The sequence below is a fragment of the Neolamprologus multifasciatus genome, chromosome 14, assembly GCF_963576455.1.
Source record: "Neolamprologus multifasciatus chromosome 14, fNeoMul1.2, whole genome shotgun sequence".
Lineage (NCBI taxonomy): Eukaryota > Metazoa > Chordata > Actinopteri > Cichliformes > Cichlidae > Neolamprologus > Neolamprologus multifasciatus.
In genome coordinates this window covers 28,405,956-28,433,916 of record NC_140452.1, presented here as the reverse complement: position 1 = coordinate 28,433,916, position 27,961 = coordinate 28,405,956, and the positions used below count along the sequence as shown (strand labels likewise).

Sequence of the window (27,961 nt, the reverse complement as noted above, 5' to 3'; positions counted from 1 at the left end):
CCTCCTCCTGGGTGCCAGTGACGCTCAGGGGTTGTGTAATAAGAGGAACAGTCAGGCCCCCCTGGGTCAGCCCAGTACATTTATCACATCCCAGTGCCACAGAGACAGGACGAGAAATAATACAGATCAGTGGGCTGAGGTGGTGGCTTAGATTGAATTTCCTTTCAAAGTGTGTGTACCGTAGATCTTTTGTGTGTGTGCCTGACTGTACATTATGTATGTGTGCTGGTGGAGTCTAATTAGCCTACTGCTCATGTTCTTAACTGACTTCCACCAAAGTGTCCTGTACAGACAGAAGGTGATATCTTTTTTTATAATTGGGCCTCTGGCTCCGCTGACCTGTGGCAGCAGCCTTTGATATTATCGCTCTCGGCGAGATCAGCTGACCCTGCGTCACTTTTACCTGGCTGAAGGCCTGCACAGATGGCCTGTTCCAGAGGGTGCAAGCATGGGGGGACATGGTTTGTCACTAAAAATAGTGAGAATGAACAACACAGTCACATGTCAAAATAATTGCACAAGAATGCTATTAATGTATAAAATGTGATTTTAACCTTTTATCTGCTGCACTTGAGCAGTACAAAACAATCTTCTTTTACAAATGAAAGATCACAGATGCATTTAATGAGGTCGATACCAATTACTGTCATAAGTAATAACTGAGAGGTTATTAAAACAGCTTGGCCAGCAGTTACAACACACCAGATTATTACAGAGAAGAACATTATAAATAACCAGCTGTGACGTTTCATGAAAATATCACCTAAGGGAGGACACAATATCTGTGACTGCTTAGCTGACAGATTTCTGATGCCTAGCTGTGGACACTTAAACTGAAATAAATGTCCTAGAGAAAGGTCAATTGATCCCATCCTCCTGAAGGGAAAACACAGAGTGGCAGATGAAAGTGGATGGGTGACTCAGAAAGTGTGTGTGGTGGTGGTGGGGGGTGTCATTCACTGTGTGCGTTGGTGCATCTGAGTAGAGTTCATCTGTGTGCTTCAGGTTCTGTGCAGTAACAGTGTGCTGGACTCATCGGAGTACTGGCTGAGGAATGAAAAGGCTCTGTGCAGACTGGGCCTGCTGGATGACGACATGGAGGGCGGCTGCACCATGGTGAGTAGCATACGTGTTGGCAACAAAGTCTGACCACAGCGGCTCTAGTGTTCAGTCTTTATGTTCAGCGATGGAAAGGAAACGGTTTGAAATTTAAGGCAGGAACGATGTGAAGGCCCATCTTCAGTCTGCTTCCACTGAGCGTGTCTTTAAAAACAGATATTTTACAGCAGGCTCGTGGTAGCTTCTTGTTGCTATTTAACTGAAAGGTTTTGCTCATAATCTACTCTAAAACTTTGAGTAGATGCAAACTATGCAGCTCTATTCTGCTTTCTGCTTTTGAAAGCTCACTTTAACAAGCAGGGTCTTTGATAATCATTCATCACTTTCAGTGACATTAAGTCTGTCGCGTGAACACTTTTCGCAAGTCATTTCAATTTGCTGTTTTGTTCACTTTGTGAAATTGTAAATTAACAGAGTGAAAACACTGAGTGGAAGCCTTTTATTTTCCTTAGTGTCACTCTGTCTTATGAATTGCAAATTGAGTATGAATTACATTCAGGATTTGCATCTGTCAGGGGTTAAAAGGCACTTAGTTCTTGTTCGGGAATGACCAGTGTTTGATCCTTCAAGCATATCAGTTCAATTTTACACCATCGTTGAAATGTGATATAAACTAGATCAACGCTCTTAATAAAATGCTTTACTCCGGAGTCTCACAATCTTTAATGTAGGTGGGACTCATTAAGGAAAGTAGCTGAAGTACACAATCTGTTCTCTCTAATAACACCAGCTGTTTCTCAATAAGAATGGCATATTCTTTCACGCTGTCACAGCCTAATAATAAGTCTACATTCAAGCCCCTCAGGGATAAAATTAAATTTTTTACCTTCAGCTGCAGATTATCTCTCAACTCCCTGCTTCTTGACTTTTTCTTTAAAAAAAATCCCATTTATATGTAATCTACACATATTTACCAGGAGAATCCAAGCAACACTTCTAAATCACCGGTCACATCTTGTCAGCCTCAATTCATTGACTGCAGGACCAGCTCTATGGACCAAAAGCTGCTTTGCTTTCCACGTCTACAAGTTCTAATGATTCTACTGTCAGTCTATAGCACGCAGGGCATCTGCAGTGAGTTTCCATTAAGTTTTTATACATGATGTACACATTCAATATCATTTTCCATCTGAATGGTGCTGCATCCCACAATCACATAAACAGAAAGTTCCCTTGTGCAAAGTTGATGTTGGATTGCACCGATTTGTGAATAACAAAGCCAATATTTACGGGATTGACTGTCCAACATGCTCTGTCCACTGAATATTTCCAGTAGTTTTTGAAGTGGAATTTAATTTCCTGATGTGCATTTTCTGATGTGAGGAAGGGCAGTCGTAGAAAGTATCCCAAACTGATTCTCCCCAAATCATCCAGATTGTAGGTGTAAATGTTCTTAATGGTTAACATGATAAGCGCTACATCAGCATGTTAGAATCACTGATAATTATTATTATTTTATTATCGCCATGCTAAACTGCAGTGTCACAGACCTGCTGTGGATTTTTATCATTTCATTGCTACTTCTGTTGCTCTCAGTTCACAGCACATTTTTGAGGTTAGCGTTGGGGGTTAAAGTGGGATTTGACAGGTGTGTCTGCAGTGAAACACAACAAACAACAGTAACAGGGTTTTCAAGCCTTAGCTAACCAGTGCCATTGAACTTACTGCAGTTTATCCCCGCTACTGAATCAATACACAAGCAAGAGTTACTTTTAATTTCTATAATTATCTCTGTCACAGGCTAAGATGGTCAGTTTTATGTCGCTAATGTAAGTGGCAGTAAAACACCACTTAATAAGCAATAAAGTGCTTGCACATTGTTTTCCCCCATCCATAAAAGATGCCTCGAGTGCTTAGTAATCATTACCAAGGTAACAGGAATAGCAGTAATTTAGCAAAGAGCACCGTTCTCACACTCATGTCACACTTCGTAAGTGTGAGCAGCTGCATGCTGAATTGAATGTTCCTGCAACCACCCGACATGAGCTGCATTCTTGTAGATGATGTGCACAAGCTTCGAACAACTGTGTTTTGTCAGTTTTCTATTTCACCGAGATCCCAACATTCCTGTTTCACATACTGATCCTCCATTTTTCATCAAAAAGCCGTTTAAGGTCACCATCAATTTAAACCAACTTGCTTCAGTTTGGTTGTCTTTCACAAACAAAACATTTGAACAGCAGTTGGTTAGGGTTTCAGAGCTGTGTGTCCGAGATGATCCTATTATCTACTGGGGTTTTTGAGCTTTTGCCTTATAGGAATTACTTAGACATACACTGACCCATTTTATTTAATTATTATTATCTTTGAGCATGTTTAATAATAAAAATAATCCAAAGTAACAGTTGCAAGATTACATAGGAAAAAAAAAAAAGAGACGAGATGAAAAAATGTCTACTTTAAGTTTAATAGATTTATAGAGGGCTGATGATCTGTACATCGCTCAAAATGCACCTGTTATCCACTGGTTGCGCAATCGTGAAAAAATAAGTACACGCATACAGCTTTCATAGGAGTTAAAAGGACAAGTGGCAGCCACTTTCTACTAATCAGATGCACTTGAATCATCAGCAAGTGTGCGCACCTCTATCAAATGAGAAAGTTTGGCAGTTTCTGGGTCTGTAGCATTAATCCAGACACAAACTGCAACACAAGACAATCCAGGGGTGGGTGTCGCAGCAAATTCACCTTAAGGTCAGACGGTGTAATGCTCAGAGCAAACGTAAAAACCCCCAAATGTGTTAAATATTAAAGTTCAAGACAGTACAATTAGAAAAAGACCGAACAAGAACGGCTTGTGCGGGAGGGTTGCCAGGAGAAAGCCTCTTCCTCTCTTAAAAGATGGCAGCACAGCTTAGGTTTGCAAAGTCACATGTAAACTATAAGACCTCAGGAACAGTGTCTATTGGACAAATAAGATCATGCTTGGCAAAAACCAACCACAGCATATCATCACAAACATCTCATACCAGCTGTTAAGGTGGAGGGCTGATTATATTTATATCGCAAAATCACTGACCCAACCATGAACTTTGTACAGCAGATATGTCTCTGCTAAGGTTCTGAGTCATCCATTCAAGTTTCCTTGAAGACCTTTCGGCTCTTATCCAAGAAGCTTCTTCAGTTCTAAGAGCGATTGGTGGAGATTCCCAGATTTTAAGCCCTATGGGAGTGTCCCCAAGTGGGTCCCAAGAGGATCCCCTAATGATCCTCTACCTAGTCACACGAGCCAAGGTGTGAAAACGGGTGTGGGTCACAATCAGCCAAGGTTTCAGGTGAAACCTAGCCCCACACTATCATGGGATTTTCTGAGGTCAAATGGCCCAGGTTGTGAGTGGGTGCTGAGGCTTCTGGGAAGGGATCTCAAAACTGGATTATAGATGGCAGACAGTTGGTGTCGTAAGCCACAGGGCTCTGTTCAAAGATGGTCATTCACAGTGGACATAGATGGCTTCTTTCACTCTTCTCGGATGATTTGAAAGAGGAGTCTGGGAGCATCTGGGAAGTCCAGATGCATTTCTTTCCAAGCTCCTTAGACTTTGCAGAGCAAAGTATTCAAATGTGAGGCTGTCTTTCTGACAGCGAGAACCTGGCCATAACTGAATCGTACAACAGGACAATGAATCCAAAAACACCAGCAAATGGAGAAAAACAAGAATCAAGTTGCTGCAGTGGCCCAGTCAAAGTCCAAACCTCAACCTGATTGAAATGTGAAGAAAGCTTATATATGCATAAATGCCTGTAAATGATGTGAGGGACAGAGGGACTTTTTTTTTTTTTGCTTTTTTGCAAGCTGTGTGTGACCAGTGCCAACATGAAAATAAAGACGACTCTGCAGAAGACTATTCTCAAGCTCCTACCTGAGTTTATGCAGACAGTGTTAATTTTTCTTCCATATAACGTAAGCCCTAGCATCTTAATCTTCAGGTTTTGTATAAATAAGACGACGGCCATTTGTTTTCTTTACTCTGTTTTCTATGAATCAGAGGAAAACGTTAATACGACTGCAAACAGATGAGACCCGTCCCCTTGGAGCAACGCTCTCGGACGACAACATGACAAATCGCTCTCGTGACTCTCAATTCGCCGTTCAGCTTTTCTGCAGCTTGCACAGAGAATCAGTCAAACTGGAATTTACAGTTAATGCCACCACAAAAGAAGCACACGGATGAAAATGTACTTTTATATACAAATATATGTACACAATATATGTGATATCCAAAGGCCAACAAGTCTATTAGGTTAAGTTTTCTAAGGAATGATTGCTTGAGTGAGGGAAAGAGGGAAAAGCATCAGTGTTTGTGTGTTTAGGAACAGGAGTAGTCTAAAATAAGGAGTGTGGAAGGCCAAAAACTGTGAGCTAAATAAAAGAGAAAAGCTCTGGATTTTCTGTGTTTCGCTCCATAATCCACCTCTGGCTGCATCGCGTTGTCACCTTTGATCATTCACTCATGTTTTAATGCATGAAGTCACAGAGAAGTGTCATGTTGCTGCGATAGTCACACTGAATTTCATCACACCCCTGAGTGCTCTGACAAGATGAGCATTTTGAAGAGAGATGCAGCACCTAATTTTTTTTCCTCATTTGCGAGGCAAATGTTGCTTAACCTCTGCAAATTTCTATTGTTCTATCTGCTACTTACATTTATTTACCTACATGATTTAAAACTAAGCTGTTCATAAAACTCCAGCAATAAAAGAAGAATTAGAAAGAACAGAAGTCCATATATTTAAACTATTGTCGGCACTTTTCACATGCAGGAAATGTTTCCCAAACTGACACGAGAAGTTTAGATTAGCCTTCAGAGCCTCTGCTGAACACTTTCCATTCCTCTCTCCATCCATCTTCCCCTTTGAACTGCAGTCCATGTAGGAAAATGACCTATTCATCACAAGACTCAAACACTTCTCACTTGGGTAGTGTGTCGTGTCCTGACCTTTCCCTTCCTGGCAGAGAGAGAAGGGGGGGAACAGAATAAATATGCTATCGGCCACGGCAGCAGCGCTGACTTAGAGCAGGATCGGAGCAGGAAACAAAACCTCCTTCATCCAAGACTTAAACCACTTCTCGCAGTTTCTTCTTTAGACTGTCCCTCTTTTTGACAGATTTTTGCCTGTGATGCAAAGCTGTGGTCTAAAGTCCTCCTTTTTTTTTTTTTTGTCTTTATATTGCATTGTGTGTCACTAAGTCTTAATATTTATAGTTGAGGCAAAGATGAATTTGTCTGCTCAGGGGCCACAGTGCAGAGGCATCCAAGATTTATTTCCCTCCCTCTTCCCAAATTGTTTTGAGAGACACTGTATTTCCAAAAGTATCTGCTCACCTGCCTTCAAATGTACATAAACTAGAGCGACATACCATTCTTAATCCATAGTGTGTTGGAAATCTCGTTTTTAGTGCATGTTTATTTAATATTGATCGTATAGTCTTAGTTCAACGTGTAGCTTGGATGTGGTCTTGTTTAAGTGATGTGTAGCTGTCTCTGGAGCTGGAAGCCAGCCTAATGTGCAGTAACACATTTGGGAGGTGTGTAATTTTATGCACTGGCTTAATACCGTGCGTTGGCTTTAGCACACTGACTTCGCAAATTTAAAACAATCCATTTTGAACGTGGACACACGCGTTTCTCTTAGCCTAGCAAGGTGACAATAGAGATAGTAAAAGCAGTGGAGGATGAAAAAAAAAAAATGAAAATAATGGCTAATAATGAAGTTGCTTCAAAGCACTTACATTTACTGTAATGTCTTATTTAACAGATTTAATATTAGTATGACTACTGTGTTTCTGTGGCTGCGTACCAGAAGGAATTTCGGGTTGGTGATAATAGGATTACATTTCTGGAGAGAGGAAATGGGAGTGTAACTGTACAACAGATGTAAATAGAAATAGCATTGATTAACTTCCTACGCACTCTCATCCAGTGATAAAGCCAAATCATTCTTTGCATTGCAAACTTTGTGATAAACTGTATTGTTAGCTCATCTCAGCACTTCTCCAAATGTGTAGACACAATTGAATGTATGCGTTTCAAAAACGGAAGCATCACCTACCCGGGGCCTTCAGAGACCTATAACCTACTCTTAGTCATTTTCACCTCAGTCCTTTAAGGTTTGAGATCACTTAAAAGATCCTACTGACATGTTTCCACCTGTATTACTGAAAAATATGACCCTTTGGTGAATGTATACATCTGTCAACCCAACTGACGTATATAGTAAGAAGAATCAGAAGACAACAGCTGTATTTGTCGCATTTCTGATGTCTTAGTTTTTTGCGTCACACTTAAATGTTTCAGATCATCAAACAGATTTTGACAAAGCTACTCAAACCTACCTGCCCTTGTAAAAAAGCATTGTCCTGCCCTTGTCCTCTAAACCTAATGACTGGTTCTGCCAATCTTGGCAGCAAGAACTGCAGTCGAGACATTTTGTGTTACCTGGCAATGGTTTTAATTCAGCCACATTGGAGGGTTTCCCCATTTTCTGGTAGCGAGCAGAATTCATGGTTCCATGAATTACAGCCCAGGTCTTAAAGCAGCAAAGCAACCCCAGAACCATGTTTGCCTGTTGGTGTGATGATCTGTTTATGAAATGCTGGGTTAGTTTTACAGCAGATGTAACTCAGGCGTTCCAAAAACTTTAGGGGTTGCCTTGTCAGTCTTAGATCATCATTGGCAAATGTGAGACGGGTCTTTGTTTTTCTCATTGGGACTCTCTGTTGGAAGCCATTTTTGCTCAGTGTCCTTTTTTATTGTTGAAACACGAACTTTGACCTTAACTGTGACACGTGAGTCCTGCAGTTCTTTAATGTTTGACAGAGGGCATGTACTCCAGCTGATTCTTATTTAATTTGGTTTTTACTTTGGGCCTTTGTCAGATGTCTGCCCTCTGCAGATGAGAGCAGCCTGCACTTTCATCTCCACTTTAGTTGTTCTTCCGTCTGTTATTTTAAGAAAGTGTGCAATGGATTAGTTCACCCCCCTGAAATAAATGAATAAATCAATAAATGAAATCATAATTTAAAAACTGAATTTTATATTTACTCAAGTTATTACTCAAGTAAATTTGTTTGAGCTGAAACATGTAAGTGGCAAGCGAACAAATACTTTTTCACAACATTGTATGTAGCGTTCTTTTAGCCTGGGGCGCTAAATTCAGCAGCTCACTGCCAAGCAGTGACCGTATAACACTGTGTGATTCAGCAATAGAAAGGCACAGCTGTTTAAAATTAACCTCTTTTTCACATCTGGATTTGAGAATACTACATGTTGTTGCTTTGTTTGTTTTTTCTATTTTAAAGCTATATCTGATCACGCATATCAAATAGGAAGCGACTAAGCCTGGCCAGTCTCGGTGTGCAGCATGTTCTTTTCCTTTATGGCCTCGTGGACAGCTGATGTTATGCATTTTATAAACAGGTACTTAAATGTACGACCACAATTCCAGGCTGTTTATAATCATCAGTCTGTGTGAACAGCATGCCTGTCTGGTCTCAACACTAGCACAGTGTAGCTTGCAAAATTAATATGGCAGAGCCACTGAGCCTTGATGTTCTCCCCTCCTCCCTCAAAAACGTAGTTTGCATTCACTTACACTTAAAATGGATTATAATTCAAGTTGCCAGCTACCGAGATAAGTCAAAACACATTGCAAGAAAGAAATAAAGGAAGCTTGGGACCATGTCCATGTTTCCTTTTTTTTTTTTTTAAAATTACACCACCAGTGGAAACACAGGACATGCAAAATATACCTGCAGGACAACTGCATAAAAAGACCAAAGTAAATGTCTGACAAGTACAACATTTATGTAGTATTATTTCAGTAATTAGTTCACGTTTGTGGAATTTATTTTTTTTTTTTTTGGGGGGGGGGGGGAGATGAGGAGAAAGCGTAAATAGGGTTAAATGTTCAGGATATATGTATTTTAAGGCACGAGGAAAAAAAGAGCCACTCTTAAAGGAAAAAGAGGAGACAGCAGAACCAAGAGCAGCAGCTGTGTGTAGGAGGATCAGAGTAGGGAGTAGAGAGGGGGGCTGCTTTGGAGGAACGAGGCTTTGATGGACAAAGGACGCAGAATGTTTGTAATGATTTCTTATATTGTCCATGTCTGTGCACATAATGTTGTATTGAAACTCTCTCTGTAAAGGCTCTGTTTGTGTGTGTGTGTGTGTGTGCGCACTAGTACAAAGGAAGAAATATGCTTGCTTGACAGTTTGGCTAAATAGGATTTTATGCTTAAATAAGTCAGGACAATTGTACCCCTGTGCAGGATGTGTGCATGCCTGCAGAGTTGGGGTCATACAAGGACACTCACTATAAATCTAACTGTATCATACAGAAGCTGAAACTGTACAACTGCCCTGTGGACAGTTTCAGCATGTTGACAAGTATTGTGTTTAACATTTATTTCATCTGTATCAGGCAATCCTCCGCTCATTCACACACTATATATTCCAATAAGCTCAAAATGGAGGGGTGATATGTTATGCTAGTGATCATCAAACAGTTCTCTGTAAATGAGACATGTACCTAGGGATGGGTATCGAAAACCGGTTCTTGTTGAGAACCGGTTCCCACTGTTTCAATTCCTTGCCATTTTGCAAACGATTCCCTTATCGATTCCAGTCGCCCCGAATGACGTCACCACGTTGCGGAGCGTCATTTACCTGGCAGGGAACACAGCAACTAAGCGGCGCAAACACTCAAAAGTTTGATTATACTTTACGAGAACGGATGACAACAGGGCAACTTGCAATACTTGCAAAGTAGATATTTCATTTAAGGGAGGAAACACTACGAATATGCAAAAGCATTTGCTCACAAAACACGCGATAACCTCAAATGAATGTCGTGTTTTTAATTCACCTCCGGACTCGTGAATCTCAACCCAGCAGCAGCGGTAACGTTTGCACGTCCTCTCCCGTTAATGCGGCAGGTAAATAATCAACTAACAGTGCATATTATGTTAGCGCGATCTGCCTTATTACAAAACCTGCCATTACTGTGCATTTAGGTGACCATGATGAGAGAGACAGAGTCTGGCTGGCTCAGATGCTGGCAGTTCTCGCTGCAGTCTACCGGTAGCGTCTCCTTTCAGGCCAGGATAGACGAATGTCACCGAGCAGTGACTAAGTTTGTGGTAAAAGGCTTGCACCCATTTGCCACAGCAGATGCCCCCTATTTTTGGTAAGTGAATGTGTTTAATTGTAGGCAGGGACATTACTGGATATTCTTGTGTAATTGCTACAGAATAATTTATGTTATACTTTGTTATTGCTACAGAAGAATATTTATTTTATTTTACATTTACAATTTTTTTTTCCCGGGGACCTTGTGACACCCCATGGAAGAGCCATAGGCTGTGGATCTCTTAAGATCTCACTGCTGGGTTTGTAAGGCCATGTTACTCGACCTTTGTGTTCTCCTTTTTTTAAAAAAAAAAAAAAAAAGAATCGATAAGAAAATCGATAAAGAATCAAATAGTTAAACAGAATCGAAAATGGAATCGGAATCGTGAAAATCTTATCAATAACCATCCCTACATGTACCTGTATAAAGGTTAAATCAAAGAAAAATGTAATCTCTGATCAGCTACATCATAAAAAAGCCCCCCAAAAAAGCCAATGGTCTGCTTGCCTGTTTGTTAAGCAGTATCAAACATTTCACAAGGTTAATTCCAAAAATAAATGCGCAATTTAAGACATGTTTGGCTTCAAAGTTCAGTATGTGACTTGTTTTTCCTTCAAGTCTGTTAAAACAATGGCGAGGACATCTAGCACCCAAGCTTGATGGTAAAACTGAAATTTGTTTTCCTTCTCTAGTAAAGGTCATCTCTGACCGTTTTTGGTGGTCTGTCAGCACAGGTGGTCAGAGTCACCCCGAGTTCCCACGCTGACTGTCTGGGCTGAAGCCGAGCACAGCTGTAAATTTTCACGGGTTGAGCACCTAGTGAAGCAAGAAAGCGTGGGGAGACGCTCAACGGCAGGTCTTAGCCAGAGTTCTGACACAAACACGAGCCTGCGTGTAGACGTGCACACCCTTTAAAAAAATGTACAATTTATTTTCACAATACTCTTAAATCACACCGTTACTTTCTGCGAAACAGCTGTTTGATAGAAATGAGCCCCTTTGGCTTTTTCTTTTCTGAACGCTCTCGTTGCTTTCACTGTGTTGCTCCTGGTTCAGTTTGGTAGGTAGCAATCAGCTGGTGAAAGCAGCAGTCAAATCTCAGACGGAGAGGGAGTATTGATCTAAGACTCATGAGGTGGTCAGACACTCCAAATGAGTGTTTATATGCTCTGCGGCTGCTCGGCAGGCTCAATAAACCACCTCGAAGGTGATTATTGTAAATGTCAGCATGTCCAAGGTTTGTTACTCCATCAGTTAGTGGAACTTAAACCATGAACTTCCCTTAGAAAATGAATATAATTAGTGATAAGCTACTTTTATCCGTTAATCAGCTTCACTGCATATTTGAGTTAAGAGATTTGTACACATGTCATTCCTGATGCAACCCCAAATAGGTTTATCTCCTCCCAGGTTCAAGCTGAGGATCTTTGATTTTCTAAGCAACCGTGTAAACCACTATACTATGAAGCCATAATGTAACTACTGGTATAAAATATAAGTCTTATAACCTCTTACTACTGGCTGTTGCTCAAAACTGGAGCCCATTATTCTTCATCACGTTCTAACATCAAACCATTTCTTATTCCTCTTTATCTCACCCACCTGGTCAGTCCTTCAGAGACGGGCTGACGCACCTGCGTGTTGTCCACTATGTCTGATAGAATCAGAGCATGTCCCTGCGCTGGCGTCACCATGAGACGGCTGAATGGTCCTCTCCTTTCCCAAATGTAGAACCACCTCCTCTCGACTCTCGCCGTCTGATAGTGTTAAATTGCTTCAGTCCCCTCTCAAGGTCACGAGTCTGGATCGCTCGCTTTGTTCTGCCTGTGGGTTGTGCACAGGCGACGTGTTGGTAGACGGGTGGGAGATGTCGTGGTGGCCTTCTCTGGGAACATTTCCAAATAATCAGCACAAGCGAATACTGCTGAGACGTTCATAAGCTAGGGAACAGAACCGGCTGTTCATCCCGCGATGAGCAAGTGGACAGGAAGTGAAAAACTGCAGACACAAAACCAAACACAGTGAACGAAGTTAAAAAAATCAATTATCAGCCTCATTTTTGGATCAGATTAGGTTCAGCATGTGGAAATATTTTTGTACTGGTGTGTAATCTAATGCCTAATGTGTATCTCACTGGCATTTAACGGCAATTGTGACAACAGAAAAGGTCGTCATCACGCCCTGTAAACTGATCTGAAAAGACGAGCAAATCGAGCTTTCACTCCTCCCTGAGTAGATTGCTCTGATTATTTTGATAGCGAGCCAGCAAAGGAGAATGTTATAGGTGACACATGCGGCCCATGAAGGGCACCAGACAAACATAAATGAATGACTAAATATCCATCCATCCATAATTAAATAAAAATCCACCATCCTCATCAGGGTGCGACTGGAGAGACTTTTCATAGATTCTGTCATTGTCAGCTGCCATTGACTTCACATCTTTTCTGTTTGGCTGAATCTGTTTTCGAGCAGCATTTTTCATCCTATTAGCCTCCATAGTTTAGAAATCATTGTTTGACTGGAGGATAGCAGATTGAAGGTGAGGGGGAAATTGGCCTTTCTGAATGTGTCACATTATCCTTTTGGCTGAAGGATATTTTGACTGCTTCCATCTGACTTTGCAGACAGTTTTTTTTTTTTTTTGTCACTGCCCTCTCTTTGAAAGTTACCAGTCTTTTGTTTCTTTTAACCCTACCATTTTCTTTGATGAAGAAGCCCTGACTGTGTTTTAGAGATGTGAGGATTTGCTTCTGCTCTTTTTCCTGTTGGAATATAAACTCATGAGTACATTGGCCTATTTATCGCAGCAGTTGTTGCTTCACTTTAACATCTGCAGCTAGAAAATGTGACATGATTTCCCACCAAAATTACCCAAAAAATACATGTGGATCTGTTGTGGCTTCTATACTTTGACATGGCTTTCTGTGTCTAGATCTTCTTTAAGCAAACACCGATAAATGAGGAAAAGATGAAACTCGTGAGGAATGTCTGCCGTCTCACAACTGCTGTTTAAACGCCTAGCAACAAACGCCAGGCACACCTCAGGAGGTTCAAGGAAAATTATTTCAAACGGTGATGGGCGTCAAAATGTGGTTATTTGAATCTATATTGTTTTTGCAGGTCTGTAGAGGAAAGAATGGGGTTAGATATCAGCAGGTAGAGCAGACGTGGAGGTGGCGGCAGTGAAAAGGAGAGCTAGCGGTATTCTCTCCCCCCCCCCCACCCCCCAAGTTCACTGAGAGAAGAGAAGGTACCACAGTAACTAAGAATGACTAAATTTAATGAGCAACCAACAGATGGTTAGATGTTAGACACTGTGACCTTTCATGATCCAAAAAAAATCAACAACAAGAGCAAAATTTTTTTTTTTTTTTTTTTTTAATGAAAACAAACTAGACTTTGTGAGGACACAAAATATGCAAACCTTATGTTCAGTATTTGGTTCCACCACCTAATCCAACAATAGGTGCAACTGAATATGTCCAGTAACTGTGGATCAGTCCTTTGTTGGAGTTTTTGGCTTGTTCTCTGTATAAAACAGCTCACTGTACAGCTTCAGCTCTAGGATGTTGGTAGATTTCCTCACTCGAACTGCTTCCCTCAGGTCCTTTTATGTAATTTCTGTTTGATTATGGTCACGTTACAAAACGTTAACTTTATCCCCCTTATCTATCTTCTATAAAACCACTCGCATCCTCAGGGTGGCTGTTTGCCGCATGACCCACTTTCTCTATTGCTTCAATTCATATCCTGACATTTTCATTTAGAGTTTGCTGCTACGATTCAGAATTCATTGTTCCATCAATCGTGGCGAGCAGCCCTGACCGAGATGTAGCGCAGTCAGCCCAACGCATGGCACGGACATAACCAGGTTTCCCCTTCTCCAAACAAACTGTTTGGAAGATTTTTTTTTTTTTTTTTTTTTTTTTTGTCACATTCATCCGCAAGACATTTTTTAACAACCCTCTGGCTTGCCACCATGACCTTTAAACGCAAACTGCAGACAGGCTGGACGATTCTGTCTGGAGAGCATTATGTTCTCCATACAGGGCTGCAAGCAGGACATACAGAGCAGGAGTCAACACGAGTTGCTTCCCTGGATTCCTTTGACCTCCCAAACTATTACACACCTTTCTCTTCACGTGGCTTTTGTCGATCAAGCGCCGGGTCACCCTCCTCTTGAATTATCTTCATTGTATTTCTCTGAAATTGCCTTTGTATTATAGTTATTACAGTAATGCACTCATATATACCCATCTGTTAAACAGAAACAGAACAGCCAATCACATCAGGCCAATAACTGAAAACTACTGGTTCTAATTTTGCCTTGCTAATCCTGAATGTTTTCATACTTTCCATTAACAATGACAGATATGTAATACTCGCTTTCTGAGTATCTATAATTTCCTTCTCTTAAATTATGAAATCGTGATTGCATTGCAAACATATCGCTCTGCCCAAGGCACTTCGAAACACCCTGCACATTCATATTGAGTAGGGGTACTACTCAAGGTGAACTGCACTCCCCTTCCAATGCTGTTGCAGCTGAGCTGTATTCATTTAGCCACACAGGACAAACTTGGATATGCCAACTTAGAGCAGAGGTTGTGTGCTGCAGAATCAAACAGCAGCTACTGGACAGTCCCGGGGTCCCAGCACTGACATGAGAACTCCATCACAGACCATTAAATCTGCAGTCAGAGCCGAGGGAACGCGAGACCGGCAGGGAATGAAAGACGGGGACTGTGACAGGCACACTGTGAAAGCGTGGAGACAGCTGAAGAGGAAAAGCAAAAGAGGAGAGACATGGGGAAAGAAAATCATTTCTGGTTTACACCTGCTCCTACCAGCCCCTCTGAGACAAGAGCATCTCCTTAGAAAGGCCTCTGTCAATATGACAATGTGGTGGACTGAACAGACGGCTTCTGTAGTGTAGCTGATGGACAAGTCGGGCAGAAACTTCAAAATTACTGTAAAATCCCGTCATCCTGACGCCCTCTTTTTCTTCACTCTCAGGTCTGTTTTGTAAATCTGGACCCACAGAAAACTGACTGTCGTGATGACAAAAGCATCAAGGTGAGCAGATTTCTCCTCCACGCTCATTTGTTCTCTCCTTGCACCTTTTTTTTTTTTTTTTTTTTTCCCTCCTTCCTTCCCACTTTTCATCTCTCAGGAAATCTGGTCCTTGTATTTCACATACAATACATGCATTGGCTCAGTTGCCATGGATTCAAGATCATCACCCAGAATTAGAGGGATGATTTGTGTAGAAAATATGCAGCTTTTGCAGCTGGTGGTGGCGGTGGTGGGCGATCAATGATCATTCCACATGGTTCAAGTCCTCTCACAGGAAGGATTTTATAATTATGTGTCTCTGACTTGGAACCGCAGAGAGCACATTATGTTCAGCTTTGAAGTGACTTGACTAAAGTGTTGTTGTTATCATCTAGTATTGTCTGTGCTTGGATTGTGTCTTGCAGAAATTGGCATCTGTGTCTCCAGATCTGCCAAAGCTTGTTGAGTTACTGACCGTCCACCAGCCGAAAGAAAATGAGATCCTACTGCTGGGTGGATTAGAAGCCACAGAAGCTTGCCAAGCACACCCACACCCCTCAGCTCAGGTAAGTTTGTAGTGGTTTTCTATTCGTTACAAGTATTTCCAGCCTTTGGCTTGACTGGCCGAGAGCACAAGCTGTTCTCGTACAGCAGCGCTGTGCGATTAGATGTGAACCTTTTGTGCTGGGAAAAAGACCCCACATGAGGGAGTCCATTCATTTTATGGAGCAATTTTTCCATTTTTAGTCTAGTAAAAGCATGCCCTCATCTTTTGAGGCACACTGCTATCTTGGCAAACACGAAGTTCAGGTTTGACTTTTATTTTTGTGCAAAAAAAGCGATATGTGTTCCAAATATAGTCATGTGAAAACTGGGCCTGTAACAGACAACTGGTTTCAAAGTATGTCTGAATACAAAGCAGCAAACATCAAGAGTAAAACATTTCCATAAAAAAACCAGTCTGATAAAAAGACATTTGGTTTGAACTTTTTCAACGCAAAGGATGCGTTCACACTTAATTCATCCAGATGCTACCGCAAATACGACTTTGTTCGAGTCAGATTTTTTCAGCAGGTCCGAGCAAAAAGTGGCTTTTTAATTCCATACTCTGAATTTTTAAACAGCATTAAAAATACATGCAGACACATAGCTAACTAGTAAGCCTTTCTGTTGGTGTATTTGTCTTTAAATAAAAAAATTCCCCTGTTGCGGTTGCTTTTTTGAAGCTCATCCAATAAATAAATGTTTAAAACTGCTGTGAGAATCAATAAACAGCCCTAGGAGCTTACACAGCCTATTAAACTTTCATTAGCAGGTCCGAAGCAATTCATAGTATATCAAATATAAGGAAGAAAAACAGGCAATAGAGCTGTATAATGTTTTAAGAGATTTATAGTAAAGTTTGTGACTATATGTGTTAACTGTGCTTACCTATGTGTTGTCTGTAGTAGGTTTTTTTAAATACTTTTAGACCTTTGGATACATTATATACTGAGTATGTGTGAGCGTACATGAAAGTTGTCCGTGCTCCGTTCAGGGTGGGCAGAGATGCACAGGTGTGTGCCTGCTTCAGTGTTCAGGGAAGAGACGCTCCACACAGCCTGGTAGCATCATCTTTGAGATCAACAAGTTCCTAATCGGCCTGCAGTGGGGAAAAGAGCGACAGTGTCAGCAGGGCAAAGCGGCTGGACAGCGCCTCGATGATGACACCAATCGCTCTATCTCATCCATAGAGGAAGACTTCCTGACGGCCTCAGAACACTTGGGAGATGACAGCGAGGACGACGGCTTCAGAAATGGTGAGTACAGCAGGGTTTGTTTTCAGCTGGGTAAAAATTATAATTATTGTTGCACTCAGAAATGTATTTTCTCTAAGGGAAAATTTAATTTGACACAGAGTCAGTGGAGGGCCAATCGGGATAATATTCTACTGTTGATGTGACATTTTGGAAACCGGTGGTGCTGCTTCCTAATCGGTGTAGACGTTTGTCATTCTCTCTTTCCACGGCTTTTATTTTTTCCCCTGTCTGTTCACAGAGCCAGAGAGCGGTGACCTGGGAGAGAGCGTGCCAGAAGCTGCACAGAAACACTGTGTCAGACTTGCAAGTCATCGGGGACAGCTGGCACGTCATCAGCAAAGGGAGGATGCCGAGGTGAAAAAGGAAGGGCATCAGCGAGCAAGCATCCAGACTAAAGAGTCAGCGGGGTACTACGCCACCAATCTGGCTGAGTCGGTACTGCAGGATGCCTTCATACGGCTCTCTCAAGATGAAACCTCCTTTGCCTCAGAGGCAGCCATCAGTGTGTCCCTCTCTAGTTGCCCTCCCAACTTCAAGAGCCCTTCAAAGACTAAACAGCCTTCCCAACAGCACACTTGCTCTTTTGAACTCCCTAAAATTGTCATTGTTCAGAGCCCAGACAGCGCTGACGGGGCTGCGGAATGGCCGGAGAACCAGGTGCCTCACGTGCCCGACCACGCTACCAAAACTGGAGAAAAGCAACAGATTGAGATGCAGGCTCACAATCCCCATGACAATGGCGGACACGTATCCAAACATGTAGAGGTGGCTTTGGCCTGTGCTGCCAATGTTATTGGCACTATTACTACCCCGCAGCTAACAGAACAGCTCGCCATGGAATCTGCTTCGGAAGAGGACGTCGATGAGGAGCTGCAGGAACCAGAAGATAAAGAAGAGTACTCCTTCTCCTCAGCTATGTGTGGCATGGCTCAGGTAGCCGGCGCTGTCGCAGCTGTGGACTTAATGGAGGAGCCCGGAGACGGCGGCGATTCGGACACAGATCCCGCTGAAAGTTACACAGCGTCCCGCGGTCTGCTGTCTGCTGCCGAGGCCTCCGCAGCCTTCACGCTGCACTGCAGCGTGGCAGAGGGAACCAGCGTTGAAGCGTTTCGTGCCAACATTGCTGAAGTCCTGCATCGGGAAGCGGCTGAGGTGCTGACTCAGCCACAAGGCTACAGGAGTGTAGCCCATCTGCTGGGAACCACGCATAACAGGATAGTAGATGGCATTACGTTTTCGAAAAAAAGCTACACGGATGAAAGGGAGGTGGATGAATTAATAAATGAAGTGGCAGACAGTCTATTCAAGCATGCTTTAGAGAAGGCAAAAAAGAAAAAGGAACTGGAGGGTACCGGGAAGGAGGCGCCAAGCTTTCAGGTATTTCTGCAAGACAGTGTCAACAATCTGCTGTTTGATATTCTCTGCCTGACACAGAAAAAGATCAGCCACATCTCCACGTGTGACCAAGGGTCACGTGACACACGAGAAGGTGATGCTTGTGCTAAGGAACCTGCTAACATCAAGGAGGATGCCAAGGATCCATTAAGCCAATTACAGTGCTTATTTGGGCATAATGAGAATCTAAGCAGCGTGCTGCACTGCACAGATAAGTTATCCACAGTTGCAGGGCTGAAGGAGAAATATGCGCTTGAGGAAGGTGATGTCATTGCATCGTCCTCAGCAGCAAACATCAAAGAACAACAGCAGCAGTCATTGTGCAGACAAACTCAGTCTAAACCCACTTCCTTGCCAGCCAAAGACTTTTCTGACAGCCAGCAGGGCAGTGGTGCAATCAGAGAGCCTTTAAGTGAAATCCCAGTTCAGGTCACAGAGAGGAGAGGACGACTGGTGACAGGCAGTGACAGCAGACAGGCCTCTCTGACACCTCAGTCCTCCCTGAACTCTTTCAGAATAGACTCAGAGTCCAGGACACCAATTACTTGCTATGCTGATGATTTGGCTTCCACGGTTGTGTCTATGGCCACAGAACTTGCAGCAATCTGTCTAGAAAACTCCACTGGGAAACAGCCCTGGTTCTGTGCCCTTAAAGGGTCCTCTGCTGAAGTCCCCGAGGGCTATTTGATCCCTGCTTGCCGCACAGTACTGAGGAGAAAAGAGGGTCAGAACAGCAATTCAGCTTCCAGAAAACATCGGGCGCCCCGCCTAAGTGAAATTAAAAGGAAAACTGAGGAGCAGCCAGAGCTAATGGAGCGGCTGGTCAACCGGGTGGTAGATGAGTCGGTAAACCCTGACGAACCGCAGGACCCATTTGCCCTCTTTGCCTCTGAGGTCACGGCTAGGATCCTGAACTGCCCTGAACTCAATGTGGTGGATACCTCCAAAACAGGCCAGCAGCGCAGCAGACTGCAGTGTGAGAGGTGGAGCCGTGGGAAGGCATCCAGTTATGAGAGCATTCCAGAAGAAGACGCGGACCCATCCGGCACACCCAACACTCTGGGCCCGGGCAGCCGGTTAGGTCAGAACTTGAGTCGCGGCAGCTCGATTTCTAAGCAGTCCAGCTGCGAGAGCATCACAGATGAGTTCTCTCGGTTCATGGTTAACCAGATGGAGACAGAGGGCAGAGGCTTTGACCTTCTGTTGGACTACTATGCAGGGAAGAATGCCAGCAGCATCCTGGCTGCTGCTGTACAGCAGGCTGCATCAAAGAAAAACGGCCACCTTAATGTCAGGGCGTCATCGTGCCTGTCTAAACAGTCGAGCACCGAGAGCATCACAGAGGAGTTCTACAGGTTTATGCTTCGGGATATGGATAAGGAAAACAAAGAATATGGCATTGCAAAGACTAAAGAGTGGAGCAACAGCCTGTTCCCACCTCCTCTAAGAACACCCTTCTGTATACGTCAGTCTTCAGTGCCAGACCGGCGCTCCTCAGACTCGCGGCTGACTGTCAACTCGCCCATAAAAGCGAACTCTTTTGATGGATTTGCGCGGAATGTGCACGGGGACACATTAAATATCTTCCCCACCAACTCTGTGTCAGCCACAGGACTGTGCAAATCAGACTCATGCCTCTATCAGAGGGGTAAGACTGACCAGATTACTGATATGCTAATTCATGAGACCTGGTCAAGCTCTATCGAGTCCTTGATGAGAAAGAACAAGATCATCGCTGATTCTGAAGACAGTATTGATTTGGAAGCTGCAGGAGACTTGCAGCCCCATGTGCAGCAGTTTGCCAATCGCCTGGCAGCTGACATAGTGGATATTGGCAAATCTGCGCTGGGGGGACAGCAAGATGTAGGTGGAGGCACACCTGGGTCACATCCACAGGCGCACATGCCTGTTGGTGAAAGGAGGAGGGGGTTCAAGCAATCCCATCTACGCTGTAGCCGAAGTAGGTCGAGCCAGGAGCAAACTGGCAGCATCGGGGGAAGTGACAGCGCTTCAGCCTGCATAAGGGGCCCCAGAAATGTGCCGCTGATCCACATCGAAGGAGATCAGCGAGATGAAGAGACTGTCTCAAACCCTGAAAGAACAGGGGGACATCAAGAAGCGTCCTCAGACACGCCGGCTACCAAGCATACGGAGAGAGCTCCCACCAACAGCAGCAGGTATTACACTGCTCACAGGCTTTTGTGTGAGAGTCTGACCCCTCCTTCTTCAGGCAGAGTTTTCTTTAATAACCCTGCAGCAGAATAGTCATCTACTGGATGTGAAACGTAGAGATCAATCTCTCTGACAAGAGTAAGGGAGATAATTTAAAAAAGTGCTTGACTATTTTTAAACATCAAGTATGAAAATCTGTACTAAACACATAAAATGCAGGTGTACAGTGCTATTTATAGAGTTTGATCAAAGCTTAGCGGGCACGCACAGGATCTATTTACTGGGTGAACTAATCTATTTTAGCAGGTTTGTCTAGGCTGTGACTCACATTGTCTGGGTGATGTACTGTGTGTGCAGAAAGCTTTTAGCAGCTTCATCCTTTATCCACAGAGTGCCCGCTGAAGTCCCCTTTATCGGTACAAGCTGCACTCACACTAAGATCACAAAACACTCACTGATATTGAAATAGATAGAATCGGAACTGAGATTCTACCGAGACAGCCAAAATGACAAAGAATTTGGGGGCTGCATTGTCAGATACACGAGTAATTGAAACCAGACTGACGTTTTAGCAAGACAGGGACTCGGCATGGTGGTGAGATTTATTCTAATGCTGTAAATGTCTTGAGGGGACTTTCACGGGAGACAGCAGATTGTAGGACTGTCAAGGAGAACATTTTTAATTCACATTTCTAGGGTAACAAAGACTGCATGTTTCCATTTGGACCCAAATGACACCACTAAAGTGTATGAGCAGCATCGCTAATGTCCAGGAGAAGCCGATAAGTGGAATGTATGAAAGCTCAACGTAGAGTTTTATTGTGTTTTTTGATAACGCTTGATAAAACATGTAATCCAGAAACAAGTGGAGTGCATGTGTTTGTCCCTTGTGTGCGAGTGCAAGTCAGTCACTCGCCTATTCAATAAAACCTGATTTCCCTGCAGAATTGAGGATGGCAGCTCTCAATCATCTGATTATGACTTAATTTAATCAGTGTCCTGGAAAAAAAAGAGCTGAAAATCCAACAGTGCCCATGAGAAATGCAGTGTGCTGATGCATTAAAGATATTCAAAGGAATTAGCTTTCTTTTTAATAATCATTTCACACTCCAAAGGCATTTGTCATTTGTAGAAAGTTACTGTTTACAGTAAGACATGATCCCGATATGGGCTTATAGAAAGGAGGTTAGTAGTAACAAATCTGCGTGTCTGCGTAACATTAGTAGTGCATAGAGGAGCAGGAACAGTAGCCAAAGTGACCAAAGCATTGCCGCCGACATTGTGGACATCTTGCGGTTTGCTCTCTCCAGCAGTGACAGGGACAGGACAGCCGTGGCTGCAGTAGTGAAGAGGGACAAGCGTTCTATGAGTGCTAGCAGTGAAGAGAGCATGGGGAGCTGGTCTCACATAACCCCCGAAGATGACCCCCACGAGGAGACCAGTAGTTTTATCCACCTGAGCGAGGGGTCAGTAACCGCTGCTCTTTTGATATCGCTCCAAACGCTGCTGCTCACACCCTCACCCTGCTCTCATTGGCCCATTGCTACTAACTGTGTTCTCCTGTGCCAATGCCAATTTACTCCCTGCCGCTCCAGTATCCACACCTGCTAATGCAGTGTATGGCAAGAGAGCTCGCTCTGCAAAGCCATACAGGGCCATATCTCCTCCTGCAGCAGTAGGCTGCAGTGGTGCAAGAGCTCTTATACCATGGATCAAAAGGCCAGCTCATAACATCCACTAAACCATTCTCTGCTTCATCAAATTCTCATTTATTTACCCAACTAATCACCTATTAAAATAAGTTTATGGTGTAAGATCCCCTATTTCCTTAAAACAAAAAGAAGAGAGATATACCATAATGATTCATTTAATTTCTCAAACTGGACAATCAATGATCTGGGCAGTTCCGAGACTTAATAGGAAGTAGCAAGGTACTGTGTTCAGAGCAAGAGTAGTTGTGCGCACCACCATAACACTGCAACCTCTCCATCTACCTGCTTACTTTAACTCTGCCTCATCCCTGATCTATGTTGTGACACAAGGGCACGGCTGCCGGCCTTGCCTGTCCACCCTCCCCACCTAACTGCCTCCAAATATGCCTCATCCCCATTTCCAGACGGACCAGCTGCCAGGCAAAAAACACAAATCACCAGCTCTCCCAGCTTCAGTGCCCAGTTCTGCTGCAGCTGCTATTTATATGTTAATCACCAGCTAATAACATGACCTGCATCCCTGCGCTTGGACATTGTTTTCTTGACAAGTGAACGATCGTGTTGGATGTCTCGAGACATCATTTAAATGACACTTCTGCTGGGTTTTTTTTTTGTTTGTTTTTCCTTCCTAGGAATGGGACCAGCAGCACGTCTAGCTTAGGCCTGGTAGACCTGGATTCTTTTTCTGATGTTCCCTCTCAAAGCACAGTAATCCAGTATGTTTCTGCTATCACTGTATTTCTCATTATTATGTCTTTGGTGTGTCAACAGTGACATTTTTAATACACTCAAACCTTGCAGGTATTATTTTCTCTCACACATGCTCGACAAGTATATACTCGTCATTCCAGAACAAATAACAATTTTCTGTTTAACAGACAAAAGCCTTTTGAATTTTCTGCATTTATTCTGTTCTTTCATTTGTCTACACAGTAAATAATCAGGTTAACAGTGCAGATTTTTAAAAAATATCCAAAAAGGTTCGTAATTTAGTGAACTATTAAAAAAATCTTATTTTAAAACCCTGATTCCACAAATGTTTGCACGCTTCATAAAATAAGAGAATTCTGTGATTTTTCAAATGTTACAAACCCACATTTTGCTCACAACAGAACATAGAAAACATATCCAGTGTTTAAACTGAGAAAATGTTGCATTTTTAAAAAAGAAAAAGAAAAAGGGGTCACTTTGATGGTCGAAGAGCCCCCCCCCCCAAAAAAAAAAAAAAGGTCATGTTTGCCACTGTGCAGCCTCTCCTCTCCTCTAGAGGATTCTAGCTGTTCAGCAGTCCTGAGTTGTCTTTTTTTCATATTGTTTCATTATGCACCAGATGTTTTCAGCTGGCAAAAACTCTGGACTGGACTCCTCTTGCTGAAATATGCAAGGCCTTCCCTGAAAATGTTGTCATCTGGATGTTGCTCTAGACTGTGTATACCTTTCAGCACTTTCTAGATTATGTCACACGTCTTCTTCTGCGCATGATAGTTTTAACTTGCATTTGCGGATGGCACGGTGAACTCACAGACAGCAATATCTGGAAGTGCTTCTGAGTCTATTCAGTGATTTCCACACAGCATCCTGTTTTTAATGTAGAGGGCCTGAAGATCGCAGGCATCCAATATTGATCTTCAGCCTTGGACCTTGTGCACAAATTTCTCTAGATTCTTTGAATCTTTTGATGAAATTATGTGCTGTCAGTGATGAGGTGTTCTAAGTCTGTATTCAAAGGAACAGTATTATAAAACTGTTGACCTAATTAGTTACAAAATGTTCATCCAGCTGGGATTTTTGTTTTTTGTTTTTTTTTGAGCTAATCGTTTTCATGAACTAGTCAAATTTCCCAGTTCAAACATTTATGTTCTGTTGTGAATAGAATTGGGTTTATGAGATTCTCATATTACTGCATTCTGCTTTCATTTACATTTTACAACATCCCAACTTTTTTGGATTTGGGATTGTATTTTAATTACATGAAAATAAATACTGTTGCATTGCTTTTAGGTTACCAGAACATGTGCAACTTTGCAATTAGCGAGCTTTCAAGATGTGCTTGTATCCAGATTTTGCTACCTTTGGAGAGCCAGGCTTGATGCTTTTCCTTGCTATAGCATTGCAAGTTGGTTATTTCCCACTTAAGCATTAATGGTACTTCTTTTCCAAAAATTTCAAACTGCTTCATTAATGTATGTCAAACATATGTGAAACTTTTAGTCTCCATTATTTTCTTTCTTTTATAGCGAGGAGACTGAGAGATGCCACCTGGCAGGAGCCAAAGAGACTGTATTTGGTGAGTGCAGTTTCAAATTCGTAGTCATCAATGGTGTTATTTAGAGACTGGCTAATTTAGCGGATATTAGCTATTTATCAATTTGCTGGTATTGGTATTTATTAACTGTTAAAAAAAAAATTCAAAAAGTAGAGAAACGGCATTTAATGAAATTATGAGTGTTGATGTCGCATAGTTTGTCCACCAGAGGACAATCTGCAACTTCCCTACTGGCAACACAGCACAATCTCAGTTCAGTTCAATTAACAGTCACCTCAAGGTGCTTTATATTGAAATGTAAAGACCCTGCAATAATAGAGAGAAAACCCCAACAATCATATAACCCATTATGAGCAAGCACTTGGTGATAGTGGAAAGGAAAAACGTCCTTTTAACAGGTCGAAACCTATTAGTTGATCAGCCAGAGATTGATAACGAAAAACGATTTAATGCAAAGTGGTGTATAACCACATAGTGATAAGAGGTGACGGAAGAAGAAATGCATCTAGGGAAGGCCCTAGCAGCCTAGGCCTATTGCAGTGTAACTAAGGGATCAACAACCAGCTGATCTGAGCAGACTTGGGTGAGTAAATGAATAAAAACACGCAACAAATGTTGGATTGTGTGTGTGTGTGTGTGTGTGTGTGTGTGTGTGTGTGTGTGTGAGAAAAAACAAAACACTGACCGATATATTGGAATGTCGGATTTTTGAATCGCCAAATAATTGCTCTTAAAGTGTTATATCCACTTGTGAATTATACACCTTCCTCAGTTTAAACATCTTATTACTCATCAGGAACTCTTGAGGGATTCAAGGCAGAGTGCTGTGATTAAGCCTCAAAAATTATGCACGCACACGCACGTGTGTGTATTCATATCTTCATAAAATCTTAAAGGTCCATTGTTCCAGAAGTGTTTCATCTCAAAGATCATCATTGTTTAAAGACGAAGCAAAACTGAGCCCAGGAGAGCTGAACACGCTGCGTGACTACATGCATTTTCTTTTGATGTTTCAGTGAGTTTAGAACAGGCTGAATTGTCTGTGCGCCCCAACACTGCTTTGTTAGTGAGGACAGTATAGCTATCATCAAGGTGTTATTCAGTGCTGACTCGTACTACGTTATGCCATATTATATTTGATCTGTTAGAGAGCACTTCAGCAAGAACAGCAGGCGACGGAAGCATCAGGGAGCTGTTGGTGGTAAACTGTGACCTCGAGCCAGAGTGCATGGACCTGGAGCTGAGAGTGGCTCTACAGTGGATCGCTGCCTCGGAGCTGGGCCTTCCTGCTCTCTACTTCAGGAAGTCCAAAGAGAAGAGAGTTGCAAAGGTAGGCAAAGCTGCTGGCTTGTCAAATAATAAATTTATAAGCAGATCATGTTACTGATGTATTGTTTTTGCTTTTTGTTCTGGTCATTTTCTTACCTGATTTAACTGTGGGGGGGAAGAAAAGCTCATGAGACTCAATGAAAGCTCATTTTTTTGTCCCAGTTCCTGAGGGTGGTCCACCTGATGTCTCAGAAGGCGTGGAGGATTGCAGACTTGTTTGGCGCTGTGGTTCAGTTCTGTAAGCTGCACGAGAAAGCGGAAGAAGCAGGCAAGTCTCTCCAGTCAAGCCTGTTCGATTGGCTTCTGGAGACACTTTAGGACACTCGCCACCTCTAATCGCAAACAGTAACAATACAAGCTCACTCATTCGCTCAAATTTGTAACATGTTCCTGTTTGCGCGTGTATTGTCTCATCACACCAAGTGTCTCCTACTGAGAGCTGAAAGCATGATGCAATCGGCATACTTGAGAAATTCATACCTCTCACCCTTGTCCAGTTGGACTGATCTCCCTTTAACGAGAGCATGTTCTTGTTTCCAGAGTTACCTCTCTAGCGACATGCACGCAAACACACGGCAAACTGTAGGTACACGGGTTGGACGTTCCTGATGGGAATGAATGAGCCCTCCAGTGATCATAGTCAGCAGGTTCTAACTGCTCCAGGTTATATAGAAAATATATATTTACAAATTCACACAGTCGAATCATGATTTTATTTATTTATTCACTCAGAGAAAGGCACCTATAGGACATACTGTAGGAAAATCAGGTTGTAGCCTTCCCGCAGCTCAACATGCTCAAACCTTTTGTATTAAAACTACTTTTAAAAGAGGCTCTTTAAATCTAAGCCCAAAAAAGCCCTGACACTTTCTTCTGATGGTCACATTGAAGTGCACATTTACTTAATGTAAGTAAAAGGTCCAGATTTTTGTTGTGTCCATTGGCTAATGTACCACCTCTGTTGTGACTTTGAAACTCAGTACGTATGAAATTTTATTCATGTTACTTAAGAAGGGATTATTTTGGATAGCTGTACTGTATATACTGTAGATTTTGAACTGCTGCACCTTGGAGTAGTGGACCGCTCCTTTAGCTTTTGCTATGTCTAAAAAGACAGTAAGGTTTGTAATGTTGAATTTGTATGTGGATTTGGTCAGTATATTTCTCTACTTAGTGGTAATCTTGTGTTACAACAGCATCGCGGGGGGAAAAGCACATGACACAGCTGTAAACTTGGTCACAGTAGAAATGAATGTATTTATCTTTTGACATCAATAAATTTCTGTGATGTGAAATAAGAGCAAGTGTTGTCATTTGTAAACCAGGGAAAATAAAATCTCAATATTCAGGGGTACATTTATGCACACTATTACACTCCATTGAACTGTTTCCCCAAAAAGAGAGAGAATTAAAACTACTAAACACAGCCATACTGATAGGTTTATTATTGTAGTTTGAATTCAGGAACAGTGCTGTACATCAGTTGTATACAACTGTATAACGCCAATTCAAAACAGCAGTCTCCTGCAATATTAGAAACCCCAAGAAACACACAAACCCCTGTGAGCAAGCTCTGTGACAGTGGGAAAGAGAAACTCCCTTTTAACATGAAGAAACCTTTGGTAGACAGAACCAGGCTCAATGAGTGGCAGCCATCTGCTGTGACTGGTTGGGGGTGCGGGGAAAGAGAAGGTAGTATGAACAAAAATAATGGCTGACTTGCAGTGGTGGTGTCCTATTACAGTCCCACATTTTAGTTGAATGAGCTCTTTAGAAAGAGACATTTTCTCACAAAGGCAGACTGTGTGGCTAGGTGCTTGATTTTATACACTTAAGACACTTGAATTTAAAGATTTAGTACTGTGGCCCTACAGCTCTGTTCATGTAGTGTAGGTGGGTCTAGCACAAATCTATAAGAAGGTATAAAGGTTTTATAATCTTAATCTACATCTCCCTATCATAAAAAATCCATAAAACCATAT

General features: G+C 42.4%; 1 protein-coding gene and 1 long non-coding RNA gene across 9 annotated transcripts in view; both read left to right on the top strand.

The window, feature by feature from the left end:
• Positions 1-27,279, top strand: part of sphkap (SPHK1 interactor, AKAP domain containing) — a 120,376-nt gene extending 93,097 nt beyond the window's left edge. For 6 of the 8 annotated variants that reach the window (XM_085184416.1, XM_085184414.1, XM_085184415.1 and 3 more), the window contains 10 exons: positions 1,006-1,116; positions 15,268-15,327; positions 15,732-15,872; positions 16,844-17,105; positions 17,344-20,677; positions 21,983-22,138; positions 23,017-23,100; positions 24,622-24,671; positions 25,799-25,980; positions 26,142-27,279. In XM_085184416.1, the coding sequence (XP_085040542.1) occupies positions 1,006-1,116; positions 15,268-15,327; positions 15,732-15,872; positions 16,844-17,105; positions 17,344-20,677; positions 21,983-22,138; positions 23,017-23,100; positions 24,622-24,671; positions 25,799-25,980; positions 26,142-26,297 (4,536 nt within the window). In that variant the 3' untranslated portion in view covers positions 26,298-27,279. The remainder of the gene's footprint in view (positions 1-1,005; positions 1,117-15,267; positions 15,328-15,731; positions 15,873-16,843; positions 17,106-17,343; positions 20,678-21,982; positions 22,139-23,016; positions 23,101-24,621; positions 24,672-25,798; positions 25,981-26,141) is intronic. The other 2 variants (XM_085184418.1, XM_085184419.1) reach the window with 2 other exon arrangements.
• Positions 24,678-25,309, top strand: LOC146504254 (uncharacterized). Its single transcript, XR_014877893.1, has 2 exons — positions 24,678-25,124; positions 25,215-25,309. It is a non-coding gene; the product is annotated as an uncharacterized LOC146504254 (long non-coding RNA).
• Positions 27,280-27,961: the final 682 nt, after the last annotated feature.